This window comes from Scyliorhinus torazame, chromosome 10 (genome assembly GCF_047496885.1).
Source record: "Scyliorhinus torazame isolate Kashiwa2021f chromosome 10, sScyTor2.1, whole genome shotgun sequence".
Taxonomy (NCBI): domain Eukaryota; kingdom Metazoa; phylum Chordata; class Chondrichthyes; order Carcharhiniformes; family Scyliorhinidae; genus Scyliorhinus; species Scyliorhinus torazame.
Genome location: NC_092716.1, coordinates 129,290,764 through 129,305,414, shown reverse-complemented (window position 1 = coordinate 129,305,414; position 14,651 = coordinate 129,290,764). Strand labels below are relative to the sequence as shown.

Sequence of the window (14,651 nt, the reverse complement as noted above, 5' to 3'; positions counted from 1 at the left end):
AAGAGCCCAAAAGTCCGTTTCACCGGGAGCTGCCGAAACGTGCGACTCAGCTGGTCATCGCCGCACCCGGAAGTCAAGAAGACACACTTTTAACCACCTTCCTGCCTGCTGGTACACTCCTGCAACTTTGAAACCTTACTCATGACCTCACTACTCTGAACCTCCTGTATACTGGAGCTACAATTCAGGTTCCCAAGCCCCTGCTGAACTAGTTTAAACCCTCCCGAAGAGTATTAGCAAATTTCCCTCCCCAGGATATTGGTACCCCTTTGGTCCAGGTGTAGACCATCCCGTTTGTAGAGGTCCCACCGACCCCAGAATGAGCCCCAATTATCCAGAAATCTGAAACCCTCCCTCCTGCACCATCCCTGTAGCCACGTGTTCAACTCCTCTCTTTCCCTATTCCTCGTCTCGCTATCACGTGGCACGCGTAACAACCCAGAGATAATAACTCTGTTTGTCCTAGATCTAAGTTACCACCCTAGCTCCCTGAATTCCTGCCTTACATCCCTATCCCTTTTCCTACCTATGTCGTTGGTACCTATGTGGACCACGACTTGGGGCTGCTCCCCCTCCCCCTTTAGGATCCCGAAAACACGATCCGAGACATCACGTACCCTGGTCACGTCTCTCTCGTTCCCACACAATCTCCTATCTATCCCCCTAACTATGGAGTCTCCAATGACTAATGCTCTACTCCTCTCCCCCCTTCCCTTCTGAGCAACAGGGACAGACTCTGTGCCAGAGACCTGTACCCCATGGCTTACACCTGGTAAGTCCCCCCCCCCCCCAACAGTATTCAAAGCGGTATACTTGTTACTAAGGGGAACGACCACAGGGGATCCCTGTACTGACTGCTTCCTCCCAGCCCCTCTCACCCGTCACCCATCTATCTTTATTCTTCGGAGTAACTACATCCCTGAAGCTACTATCTATGACCACCTCTGCCTCCCGAATGATTCGAAGTTCATCCAACTCCAGTTCCCTAACGCGGTTTCTGAGGAGCTGGAGATGAAATCAGCAGGGTCACTGACGGCGTCTCTCACCTCAAACATTCTGCAGGAGGAACATTGCACTACCTTCCCTGCCATCCCCTCTAGAGAAAAAAAAGAAAAAGAAAGCTCACCTGTTATTCACTCCCCTTCTCAGCAAGCACTGACTCAGCAACCTCTGCGCCACGCACGATAACACCTGAGGGAAAATAACAGAACTACTACTCACCAGTCACCAGCCAATCCCTTACCTGCAGGCTGAGGTCACGGTTCAACTTCTTTCTACTTCTACCTGCCCTCGAGCCTTCCTCTTGATCTTTACAGCGGTTGGGTTTTTTTTGGTTCGAGTAGGGGGGTCGGGTGGGAAACACAAAAGAAGTGTTTCGGGTTTAAGTGTCACTTGACAACAGCTCCCCCACAAACCACCTTCAAGTTAGGGTGAGCACAACGGGCGTATGCAAATTTTCCCTGCAACCGCCAATCAGCAGCTCCGCTCTCCTGCCCTCTGCTGGAATTACTCTTGTTCTAGTGTGTTCTCCCCCTCTCTAGCTCTCTCTCTCTCCCCATTCTTTCGCTCTTTTTCTCCTTCCTGTTTTCTCTCTTTTTCTCGCTCTCTTTTTAAAATGGTCCATTTGCTTGCTTGCTGTACCCTTCTTCCAGACTTCCTCGCTCGCTCCCTCTCTGCCTGTGTATAGATGTGTATACACAAATGTTACAGCTTTGACTTGTTTGTGTGTCATAAGATTGAGTTAACAAATTAAAGATGGTGTGTTTCAGAATTGTGCCATGCTAACTGTTTCTGTAAAGTGTTCCCATGCTGACCCTTGTAACCATTACATATTTTATAAACTGTAAACTGCCAAGGAAATCAGTCTTCAAACCTCAACTGTGCCAATGAAGTGTCTGAGGTGCTTGAATTAAGCCCTGTCTGTCACTGTCCTCCTCTCTGTCTCCAGTGCGTTGCTCTCTTTCTCTCTCTCGTTCCCTGATATTCCGGGCACTGCTGACACACTCTGTTTTTGTTTTGGTGTAATGTCTAGCTTTATTTGCAGCTCCTACAGCAGACAGCGTCCACTGGGAACCTCAATACACTGAGCAACCTGCACCCCATGGCTGGTGAGTACCTTTGCCCTGTCCGTTCTCAGCCACTACTGCAAGCAGCCCTAACTCATTCACACCTTCCAATGAAAACACAGACCAACAACACATCCCGTCGAATGCAGACCAACCTGCCGGTCCTGTCGAGCGCCGGCCGGCCTGCCGGTCCCGTCAAAAGCAGGCCGGCCTGCCGGTCCCGTCAAAAGCAGGCCGGCCTGCCGGTCCCGTCAAAAGCAGGCCGGCCTGCCGATCCCGTCAAAAGCAGGCCGGCCTGCCGATCCCGTCAAAAGCAGGCCGGCCTGCCGATCCCGTCAAAAGCAGGCCGGCCTGCCGATCCCGTCAAAAGCAGGCCGGCCTGCCGATCCCGTCAAAAGCAGGCCGGCCTGCCGATCCCGTCAAAAGCAGGCCGGCCTGCCGGTCCCGTCAAAAGCAGGCCGGCCTGCCGGTCCCGTCAAAAGCAGGCCGGCCTGCCGGTCCCGTCAAAAGCAGGCCGGCCTGCCGATCCCGTCAAAAGCAGGCCGGCCTGCCGATCCCGTCAAAAGCAGGCCGGCCTGCCGATCCCGTCAAAAGCAGGCCGGCCTGCCGGTCCCGTCAAAAGCAGGCCGGCCTGCCGGTCCCGTCAAAAGCAGGCCGGCCTGCCGATCCCGTCAAAAGCAGGCCGGCCTGCCGATCCCGTCAAAAGCAGGCCGGCCTGCCGATCCCGTCAAAAGCAGGCCGGCCTGCCGGTCCCGTCAAAAGCAGGCCGGCCTGCCGGTCCCGTCAAAAGCAGGCCGGCCTGCCGGTCCCGTCAGAAGCAGGCCGGCCTGCCGGTCCCGTGAAAAGCAGGCCGGCCTGCCGGTCCCGTTGAGCGCCTGCCGATCCCGTCAAAAGCAGGCCGGCCTGCCGGTCCCGTGAAAAGCAGGCCGGCCTGCCGGTCCCGTTGAGCGCCTGCCGATCCCGTCAAAAGCAGGCCGGCCTGCCGGTCCCGTCAAAAGCAGGCCGGCCTGCCGATCCCGTCAAAAGCAGGCCGGCCTGCCGGTCCCGTGAAAAGCAGGCCGGCCTGCCGGTCCCGTTGAGCGCCTGCCGGTCCCGTGAAAAGCAGGCCGGCCTGCCGGTCCCGTTGAGCGCCTGCCGATCCCGTCAAAAGCAGGCCGGCCTGCCGATCCCGTCAAAAGCAGGCCGGCCTGCCGGTCCCGTCAAAAGCAGGCCGGCCTGCCGATCCCGTCAAAAGCAGGCCGGCCTGCCGGTCCCGTCAAAAGCAGGCCGGCCTGCCGGTCCCGTCAAAAGCAGGCCGGCCTGCCGGTCCCGTCAAAAGCAGGCCGGCCTGCCGGTCCCGTCAAAAGCAGGCCGGCCTGCCGGTCCCGTCAAAAGCAGGCCGGCCTGCCGGTCCCGTCAGAAGCAGGCCGGCCTGCCGGTCCCGTTGAGCGCCTGCCGATCCCGTCAAAAGCAGGCCGGCCTGCCGGTCCCGTGAAAAGCAGGCCGGCCTGCCGGTCCCGTTGAGCGCCTGCCGGTCCCGTCAAAAGCAGGCCGGCCTGCTGGTCCCGTCAAAAGCAGGCTGACCTGCCAGTCCCGTCAAAAGCAGGCCGGCCTGCCGATCCCGTCGAGCTCCGGCCGGCCTGCCGATCCCGTCGAGCTCCGGCCGGCCTGCCGATCCCGTCGAAACCAAACACAAGCCAACCTGACATTTCAAATGCAGGTCAGTAGACATTTCTTCCAAATGCAAGCCAACCTAATGATCTAGTCAACTTCAGGCCAAGACAATCCTATAAACCGCAGGCCAACCCAGACATTCCAAACACAGGCCACCCAGATAATCCTACTGAAGGCAAGCCGACCCAGCACAGGCCAACCTGACGATCTAGTGAATTGCAGGCCAACCGCATATTGCAAATGGAGACCAACCAGATAATTCTATAAAATGCATGCCAATCAGCCATTGTAACTGCAGACCAACTAGACAGTCCAGTCAAGCATGGGTGAAACTTATGATCCAGTCAAATGCAGACCAACCAGTCATAACAAATGTTGGCCAACGTATCAAACACAGAACGACCAGGCAGTCCTATCAATCACATGCCAACCACATTCCAAACACAGGCCAACCAGGCAGTTCTGTGGAACACAGAATGACCAGGCAGTTGTATGAAATGCAGAACGATCAGGCAGTTGTATGAAACGCAGGCCGACTAGGCTGTTGTGTGAAACACAGGCCGACCAGGAAGTTGCGTGAAACACAGGCTGACCAGGCAGTTTTGTGAAATGCAGGCTGGCCAGACAGCTCTATGAAATTCAGGCCAAACAGGCAAGCCCAAAAAGCATAGCCGGTGGCATGTCTGCAGCTTCTCCTCTGCTGGTAAAGATTTGGGATTTAAATTGTGGAACGTGGGGGCAGAAAGACAAAGTTATTTCCCCTAAATTCAGCATCTGGTTCACATTGGACCCTAGAGTGGCGTGCACTACCAAATAGAAATGGTCTTTCTGGTGCATGAATACAGCATCTCCTTCCCTTCCAGGTCTCAATGCCATGCAATTACAGAACCTTGCTGCTTTGGCTGCAGCTGCAAGTGCAGCTCAAAACACAGTGCCCGGCACCAACGCATTGACCGCAGGCAACAGTCCCCTGAGTGCACTGACCTGTTCAGGTAAGGTCATCAACCCAGTAATCAGGGCCGCAGTTCCGGAGTTCATTAACCAGTTCATGAATGGGCAGTCTGGTCCTTATACTGTCAGCTAATGAGAATTGTTTTTTCTTTGTCTTATCTGACATCTGTCATAATCTTTTCCACACTATGCAATTTCTTGTCCATCTCCTTTGCTCCAAGGAGAACAACCCCAGCTTCCCCAACCATTGTGGCTAAAATGCTCCATCCTTATAACCATTCTGGTAAATTTACTCTCCGTGCTTAAAGGGTCCTTACATCCTTCGCATGTCCACTTTTATGACAGTTACTATGTTTGTCCCCTTGAATCAAACTTCTTTTCCAGACTCTTTCACTACTCCGAGTAGCACCTGTATCTTCCCCAGACCAATTTCCTCACAGATTTCTTATTTCTCCAGTTTCCCCTTGAGCTTCCAAACAAAGGCCCGATGTTAACATGAGTGAGAGACAATTCGTGGCCGTCTGCCATTGCTGCCGCCTCCCTTATCTTCGAAACTTTACGATCTTCTACGTGGGATCTTATTCCCAAAGAGGCAGAAATTTTAAATTATTTTGTCAGAATCACCTCTTTAAATTTTTCAAAGTCTTGTTTAACCTTCATCTATCAAGCACCATTTTATTTTCTCTGACAAATTCCACAAAGTCTAACTTTGTTTCCTAAATTTTGAATTATCTGTCAGCCTCGAGAACTAACTTGTAGGCAGAACAGCAGTTTTCACTGTATCATAGTCACCAGACTGTCTGAAAGAGATGAGCACACTCAGAATCTTAGAATTTAGAGCGCAGAAGTAAACCATTCGGCCCATCGAGTCTGCACTGGCCCTTGAAAGAGCACCCTACAGAAGACCCCACCTCCACCCCATTCCTGTAACCCAGTAACCCCACCTCACCTTTATGGACAATAAGTGCCAACCCACCTAACCTGCACATCTTTGGACTGTGGGAGGAAACCGTAGCACCCAGAGGAAACCCACAGACACGGGGGGTAAAAGTGCAAACTCTAGACAGACAGTCGCCCGAGGCCAAGAATTGAACCCTGGAGCTGTGAGGCAGCAGTGCTAACCACTGTGCCACCGTGCTGCCGTTAGAAGGCGAACACCATCTTCCCAGAGGAAGGAGAGAATTATAGAATCATAACTCCTCCAAACTTCCATCATAAAATAGTCCAATTTTCTCAAATGACACAAAATACATTTCAACTCTTCCTTGGTGTATTTAAGCACTAGCGAATATTCCTTGTCAAATCAAAGCTCTGAATTAATTCCGAGTAAACCTCTCAAGTTTTACTGCCACCCTCTGCTTGCATAATTGAAGCTTTACTCAATCCAGTTCAAATTTTCTTGCTCCCTTTTCTCTCTAAAATTCAACGTTTTGCTTTTACAATTCAAGTTTTGACCTTTTTCTTTCTCGAATTTTAGGTTATTTCATTAACTAGTCTGACTAACTCAGCTTGATTGTGATCAGGATCACCCTTTTCCTCAAGATTTGAGCACTGAGCCATTCTGCAACAGCTCCTACTTTCACGACAACCCCTAATTTCTCTGCCACAGCTTTCAATTAATCTTGATATGTTGCAAGTCTCCTCTGTCCAAAATCACGTTGGCATTAAAAATATTCATGTTGACTTTTCGTTGCGCATAGTAAATTTCATAGTGAAATCGTGTTTAACTATGATAAATTCTAGTGGAGCAGTAGGCAGCTTCTGGGTACTATTCATCATGAATCTCCAATTTGTTAAAATCCCTGTAGAAATCAATGACTTGTGTAAAAAAACAAAAAACAAATTCATGTCCCAGCAACTGATATAACCAAAGGACAAGATTACACTTTTTAAGCTTTTACTGTAACAAACAAGCTAAAAAGATGCCGACCCTTTCGTTGTGTGCCATGCTTATGGCAGACATGCAGCACTACAGGAGCAGTCCCACAGTCACTCCCAGGAGGTGAGGGTTAGCAGACCAGGTTAAAATTTCCAGTGTTCTTCGACAAAATGTTCCACTCAGCCTGAGTTTTCCCTGACAATATAATCACCAGCAAGGTGTACGTTGGTGTCTCTCCATTCCTCAAACCTCCAGGAACCCCTGTCTGTTCTGTTTCATTTCTTTTGAACAGAAACCAAAATCTCTTAAACATCCTGTTTGCTTGCTAACAAAAAGAATAGTCCACCTGCTTCCCCACAGCTGTAACTCAAACTGCAGCTGCCCTTTTTCTGTGAAATATTGTGAAAAGTTGTTAAAACTGCCACTGCACCCAAATGGTTTTCAGTTTGTGTAACTCAACCAATGACAACCAGATCATGTGGGCATGTCTCTGAGCTGAAGTGTTAATCTGGAATTCTGTGTTTTACTTGGACCTGAGGGTACATTTCAAAATATGACTGCCTTGTAAATCTCAACCTTCATGATGGTACCACCTTTGAAATCCTCGCAAAGGAGCCCAAATGTCTCCGCATTGGCCACTTGCCTGCTTCATTTGGGAAGACACATTTTCCAGCTGAAGATATACAAAGTTAGTAGTGACTGTTTAGTCAAATGCCATGACAAACTGTTTCAACCTATGTGGCACTCAGGAATGCTCCTCAGAAGTTCAAAAATAATTAAATTGTTTACCTCAACTCATTGCTGGAAAAATCCGAGCAGTGGCTTTATTCAAAATATTGTTAAAATAAATCCTGAGACAGTCAGTGTGCGAGACATACAACGGACAATTTTATAGTTGGAGAACCTGGCAGTCATTTGGTCATAGACAACATGAATATTGCTGAAAAAACACATTTAGTTGACGTTTTTTGTCTTACACTCATCAGGATAGTCGCATTGGTTTTATAAACATTGGCAATCTTGCAATTATCCTGATGAGTGCAAGACTGAAAACTTCAACAACTTGTCTTTTTTCAGCAATAAAAATGTAGAGAGCAGAATTGTAGAGCTCTGTTGACCTAACAAAGGCTTTTGGGCTTTGCTAACAGAAAAGGCCTCATGGGACTCCTCTCCATGTCGCAATGTCCAGACATTTCAACTCAAGGGATGGGACTGGGGAGAATCTCATCTCCTTTCCCAGAGCAAATGATGTTACAGAAGGTTGTGTCCTGACATCATTACTCTTCACTGTTGGTTTTGCTACTATGCTTCTTGTAAGCTTTCAGTAACTTTAGTCTGAGTCAAGATCCGATTAGTGAACGAAAAGCAGCTCTTCATTTGAAAGCTACAAGAAAGAAGCTGAAAGAACTTGTTTGCATGTTTCTTTGTGATTGTGCTCTTGTTCACCAATGATATCCGGACAAGATAATATACAAACAATCACGGACCATCTTGCAACAACATCTGCAATTTGGCATGTCCATCAACTTTTCAAACCAGCCCCAGGTCAAAATCATCTCTTTCGGTGATCATATACTTACTCAGAGAGCATCCAATGTAGCGAAGTCCATAACAATTTTTAAAAATTATTTCATTGGATATGGGCTAGCCTAGCATTTATTGTCCATCCCTAATTGCCCTTGCGAAAGTGGTGGTGAGCTGCCTCCTTGAACCGCTGCAGTCCATGTGGTGTAGGTGCACTCACAGTGCTGTTGGGTAGTGTGGTCCAGGATTTTGATCTAATGACAGTGAAGGAACGGCGATATATTTTCAAGTCAGGATGATGAGTGACTTGCAGCAGGTGGTCTCCTGCATCTGCTGCCTTGTCCTTTGAAGTGATAATGGCTGCAGGTTTGAACAGTGCTGATGAAAGCCTTGGTGAGTTGCTGTCATGCATCTTGTAGATAGCTACCACTTTTGTCACTGGTGGAGGTTTAAGGCGGTGGATGGAGTGTCAATCAAGCAGGCTACTTTGTCATGGATCGTGTTGAGCTTCTCAAGTGCTGTTGGAGCTGCACTTATCCAGGTAAGTGGAGAGCATTCCATTACACTCCTGACTTGTGCCTTGTAGACTGCTTCAGTATGTGAGGAACTGAGAATGGTGCTGAACATTGTGCAATCATCAGAGAACATCTCCACTTCTGACCTTATGATGGAAGGGAGGTCATTGATGAAACAGCTGATGATGGTTGGGCCTCGGACACTACCCTGAGGAGCTCCTGCAGTGATGTCCTGGTAGTGAGATGATTGACCTCCTAACCACTACAATCATCTTCCTTTGTGCAGCCAATGGAGTGTTATCCCCCAGATTCCCATTGACTCCAGATTTTGCTAGGGCTCCTTGGTACCTTGATGTCAAGGGCAGTCACTCACCTCACCTCTGGAGTTCTGCTCTTTTGTCTGTGTTTGAACCAAGTCTGTAATGAGGTCAGGAACCTGGCAGAACCCAAACTGAGCAGGTAAGTCCACTCGATTACACTGTCGACAAAACTTATCATTGATGATCAAGAGTGGATTGATGGAGGCTCACGGTTTGTGTGTTGCCTCCTGGGTGCCAAGGTCCGTGACGTCTCTGATTGTGTTTTCAGACTCCTTTAGGGGGAGGGGGAGCAGCCACAAGTCGTGGTGCACATCGGTACCAACGACATAGGTAGGAAAAGGGATGGGGATATAAAGCAGGAATTCAGGGAGCTAGGGTGGAAGCTGAGAGCCAGGACAGACCATGTTGTCATCTCTGGTTTGCTGCCAGTGCCACATGCTAGCGAGGTGAGGAACAGGGAGAGAGTGCAGTTAAACACATGGCTACAGGGATGGTGTAGGAGGGAGGTTTTCAGTTACTTAGATAATTGGAGCACATTCTGGGGAAGGTGGGACCTGTACAAACAGGGCGGGTTACACCTGAACCAGAGGGGCACCAATATCATGGGAGGTAAATTTGCTACAGCTCATCGAGGGGGGTTTAAGCTAATTTGGCAGGGGGATGGGAAACTGATTTGTAGTCCAGGAGATAGCATTGCTGGAGTTCAGGAAGTTGAGGGTAGTGCAGTACTGAGGAAGGTACTAAGGTCACAAGAGTGGACCTGCAGGCATGAAGGTGGTTTGAAGTGTGTCTACTTCAATGCAAGGAGCATCAGGAATAAAGTTGGTGAGCTTGAAGCATGGATTGGTACCTGGGACGGCCATTACAGAGACGTGGATAGAGCAGGGTAGGAATGGTTGTTGGGTGTTCCAGGGTTTAGATGTTTCAGTAAGATTCGGGAAGGTGGTAAAAGAGGTGGAGGAGTAGCATTGTTAATCAAGGATAGTACAATGGTTGCAGAAAGTCAGTTTGAGGAGGATCTGTCTACCGAGGTAGTGTGGGCTGAAGTTAGAAATAGGAAAGGAGCGGTCACTTTGTTAGGAATTTTCTATAGGCCCCCAAACAGTAACAGAGATGTGGAGGAAAAGATTGCAATGCAGATTTTGGATGGGTGCGGTAGTCACAGGATAGTTGTCTTGGGTGACTTTAACTTTCCAAATATTGATTGGAACCACTATTATTCGATTAGTTTGGATGGGGCTGTTTTTATCCAGTGTGTGCAGGAGGGTTTCCTCACACAATATGTGGATAGACCGACAAGAGGCGGGGCCACATTGGATTTGGTACTGGGTAATGAACCGGGCCAAGTGTTCGATTTGGTTGTGGGACAGCACTTTGAAAATAGTGACCACAATTCGGTGACTTTCACTATAGCAATGGAGAGGGATAGGAACATACGGCAGGGCAAGGTTTATAACTGGGGGAAGGGTAATTACGATGCGATTAGGCAAGAATTGGGGAGCATAAGATGGAAACGGGAACATTCAAGGATAGGCAGAATTGAGATGTGGAGCTTGTTCAAGGAGCAAATACTGCGTGTCCTTGATATGTATGTTCTTTGTCAGGCAGGGAGGAAATGGTCGAGTGAGGGAACCATGGTTTACAAAAGAGGTTGAATGTCTTGTCAAGAGGAAGAAGGGAGCTTATGTAAGGATGAGAAAACAAGGTTCAGTTAGGGCACTTGAGGGATACAAGATAGCTTGAAAAGAGCTCAAGTAAGGGCTCAGGAGAGCTAGGAGGGGGCATGAGAAGTCCTTGGCGGGTAGGATCAAGGAAAACCCCAAGGCTTTTTACACTTATGTGAGGAATAAAAGAATGACCAAGGTGAAGTTAGGGCCGGTCAAGGGCAGTAGTGGGAACGTGTGCATGGAGACTGAAGATATAGGAGAGGCCCTAAATGAATACTTTTCTTCGGTGTTCACAAAGGAGAGGGGCCATGTTGTTGAGGAGGATGGTGTGATACAGGCTGGTCGGCTGGAGGAGGTAGATAGTCGGAAGGAAGATATGTTAGAAATTTTGAGAAGCCTGAGGATAGCTAAGTCCCCTGGGCCTGATGGGATATATCCTAGGATTCTTTGGGAGGCGAGGGATGAGAGTGCAGATCCTTTGGCTTTGATCTTTATGTCCTCACTGTCTACAGGAATAGTGCCAGAAGACTGGAGAGAGGAGAATGTTGTCCCCTTGTTCAAGAAAGGGAATAGGTATAACCCTGGGAATTATAGGCCGGTTAGTCTCACTTCGGTCATAAGTTAATTATTGGAAAGGGTCCTGAGGGATAGGATTTATGAACATTTGGAAATATACAGCTTAATCCATGGTAGTCAGCACGGATTTGTAAGGGGTAAGTCTTGCCTCGCAAGTTTGATTGTATTCTTTGATGAGGTAACTAAGTACATAGATGAAGGTAGAGCAGTTGATGTCGTATACATGGATTTTAGTAAGGCATTTAACATCAAGCTGCCCCATGGTCGGCTCATGCAGAAAGTAAGGAGGCATGGCATAGAGGGAAATTTGGCCGATTGGATCAGTAACTGGCTATCACATAGAAGACAGAGGGTGGTGGTAGATGGTAAATTTTCATCCTGGAGCCCAGTCACCAGAGGTGTACCACAGGGATCAGTGCTGGGTCCTCTGCTATTTGTGATTTTTATCAATGACTTGGATGATGGAGTTGAAGGTTGGGTTAGCAAATTTGCTGATGACACCAAGATTGGTGGAGTAGTGGATAATGCGGGGAGGGCTGTTGTCGGCTACAAAGAGACATTGATAAGATGCAGAGCTGGGGTGAAAAGTGGCAGGTGTTTAACCCTGATAAGTGTGAGGTGATTCACTTTGGTAGGACAAATTTGAATGCGGATTACAGGGTTAACGGCAGGGTTCTGAAGAATGTGGAGGAGCAGAGAGATCTCGGAGTTCATGTCCATAGATCTCTGAAAGTTGCTACCCAAGTGGATAGAACCATGAAGAAAGCCTATAGTGTGTTGGCATTTATTAACGGGGGGATTCAGTTTAAGAGCCGTGAGGTTATGCTGCAACTGTACAAGACCTTGGTTAGACCACATTTGGAGTATTGTGTGCAGTTCTGGTCACCTCATTATAGGAAGGATGTGGAAGCATTGGAAAGGGTGCAAAGAAGTTTTACCAGGATGCTGCCTGGATTGGAGAGTAGGTCTTATGAGGAAAGGTTGAGGGAGCGAGGGCTTTTCTCATTGGAGCGAAGGAGGGTGAGAGGTAACTTAATTGCGGTGTATAAGATGATGAGAGGGATAGAGTGGACGTTCAGTGACTTTATCCTCGGGTGGATGTAGCTGTTACAAGGTGGCATATCTATCAGGTTCATGGGGGAAGATATAGGGGGGATGTCAGAGGTAGGTTCTTTACTCAGAGAGTGGTTGGGGCGTGGAACACACTCCCAGCTATGGTAGCGGATTCGGACACTTTAGGAACTTTCAAGCGGTTATTGGATAGGCATATGGAGTGCTTGGATTCATATAGAATGATTGGGAGTAGGTTGATTTGATCTTAGTTTCAGACTAGTTCGGCACAACATCGTGTGCTGAAGGGCCTGTACTGTGCTGTACTGTTCTATGCCAGATGTTGATTTACCCTCAAACATCCGCCCCCAATCTAGATTCTTCAGTTCCTGCTGAATATTGTTAAAATTAGCCTTATCCCAATTTAGCACCTTCACCCGAGGACTGCTCTTATCTTTATCCAACAGTACCGTAAAACGTAATGAATTATGGTCACTGTTCCCGACATGCTCCCCTACTGAAACGTCGATCACCTCGCTGCACTCATTCCACAATACCAAATCCATTACGACCCCTTCTCTAGTTGGGCTATCTTCATATTGTTTCAAGTGTAGTTCGACTATCTACATATTGTTTCAAGGCTAGTTGAACTGTCTACATATTGTTTCAAACCTAGTTGGACTATCAACATATTGTTTCAAGTTTGCGGCCAACCAGGAGATTCGTTCCATTGAGAGGTGGGGAGTTTGCATGGTGTAGAATATATTCCAGTAGCGACTATGTGGTTTTTATCTGACGCTCGTGACAGTGGGAGTGCTTTGTCAGTTGTTGGCCGATGGTGTTCTTTGAGAAAGATGTTTTTCTTTCGGCTATCAAGAAGTTCAATATCTGCTAGCACAGGAATCCACTCCAGCTGTGCTGGTTTTCACGTCCCAGGAATAAGCCTCGGGACGTTCCAGAGTTTTGCTGGCTGGAGTGCGAACGTCTTGACAGCATTAGTTTGCAGATTTTCAAGTAGGAACTTTTTTCTTTAACAGGAAGGCCAGATGAAGGTTACTGTTTTCCTCCCATTTTCTCTTTGAATTTAATGTACTTTTTCATTTCACCAGATTTGCTCTGCATCAGCTTCTCTTTGTTAGTTAGAAAAATATTATCTTTTTCAGTATGGATAGGCAGAGCGCTTTACAATTACTGAAGTGGAAGGTTATATACGTCGGATTGTATGGCTATTCTAGCCAGCGACAGGCGGAACATAATTGAATAAATTTCTGAGATCAAGAAATGTGAGAGTTAAACCAACTGCGTACGGTGATTCAGCTTGAACAGAGGTTACGAGTGGAACAGTTAACTATCCTCAAGAAGGCATGGATTCTGAGCCAGTTGGAAGATTTCAAGACTGAGATTGACACATTTTTGTGAGATTAGGGTATCAGGGTCTATGAATCAACAGTGAGACAGTGGTGTTGTGGTACAGATTAGCCATTATCGAGTAGAATCGAGCTCTTCAGTATCCATTTTGTGGGTGCTGTCATTCCTCCTAAAATTTAAAAATGGTGCACCCGATGCATGTGCATAAGACTGCACTGGACACCATATTTGTAAAGGGTTTGTATGTGCACACTAACAACCCGACAGTCTGCAGAACAGGAAGATCGAAATGTCTGTCAGTGCAATGTGATTTGATGCCAGCGCTGCCGTTTTCGAGCTCTGCTCTTTCTTAACCTTACACAGCTGAACACACATTAACAGCATGAAGAACTCCCAGCAGCACAATTTAACGGGATCATAAACTATTCGCAGGTTAGTTGCTCGATTATTTTTGCTGGTTGTTGGTGAAATTGTATGGTTTTTGCTAGGTTTCCTATACATACTAAGTTTTAGAGGCCTAGAATGAATTTGACTAGTGCTGAAGTACTTTGTTAGTCATTTAAAATTGCAAGCTGAAACCAGTTGCTTCCAGATATGGATGGCCCGTAAGAGCTTCCTCTTGGGGATCGGGATGACTGGCGAATGAAGACATGTTATGTAGAAGAGGATAAGCTGTTAGAAAAGGGAGGAAGGAGTAAGAGGAGAGTTCCCAAAAGCAGTGTTCAGGGAGCCATTTGTAAAATCCCAACTTGATATGATCCTCCACCCGACCCCAACATTTTTGTTATGATCCGGTTCGGAACCACTAACCTTCTGTTTGAAGTAGACAAAGTGTCTGAGGTCCCAGATACTGACAAAGAGAATAAAGCCACAAGATTCTACAGGTTTTGAAAAAACAAAATAAGCTTGACTATATAAAGTCAGAAAAGAAAAGCAATTTTCAATATCTATCTTGTACTTCAACATTCAGAATTAACATGAGGTATGTGTGAATTAACAGCCAACCTGGTCAGACACATTGCACTGCATAATACATGGCAGATGTATTATGACTGATCTGATGTGATAACCCTCAACTCCAC

The 14,651-nt window shown here is 47.6% G+C and overlaps 1 protein-coding gene across 6 annotated transcripts in view; it reads left to right on the top strand.

Moving 5' to 3' along the window:
• LOC140430920 (CUGBP Elav-like family member 1) overlaps positions 1 to 14,651 on the top strand; it is a 192,197-nt gene that overhangs the window by 145,221 nt on the left and 32,325 nt on the right. For 3 of the 6 annotated variants that reach the window (XM_072518723.1, XM_072518721.1, XM_072518722.1), the window contains exons 9-10: positions 2,033 to 2,108; positions 4,583 to 4,711. In XM_072518723.1, coding sequence (XP_072374824.1) covers positions 2,033 to 2,108; positions 4,583 to 4,711 — 205 coding nt within the window. The remainder of the gene's footprint in view (positions 1 to 2,032; positions 2,109 to 4,582; positions 4,712 to 14,651) is intronic. The other 3 variants (XM_072518724.1, XM_072518727.1, XM_072518725.1) reach the window with 3 other exon arrangements.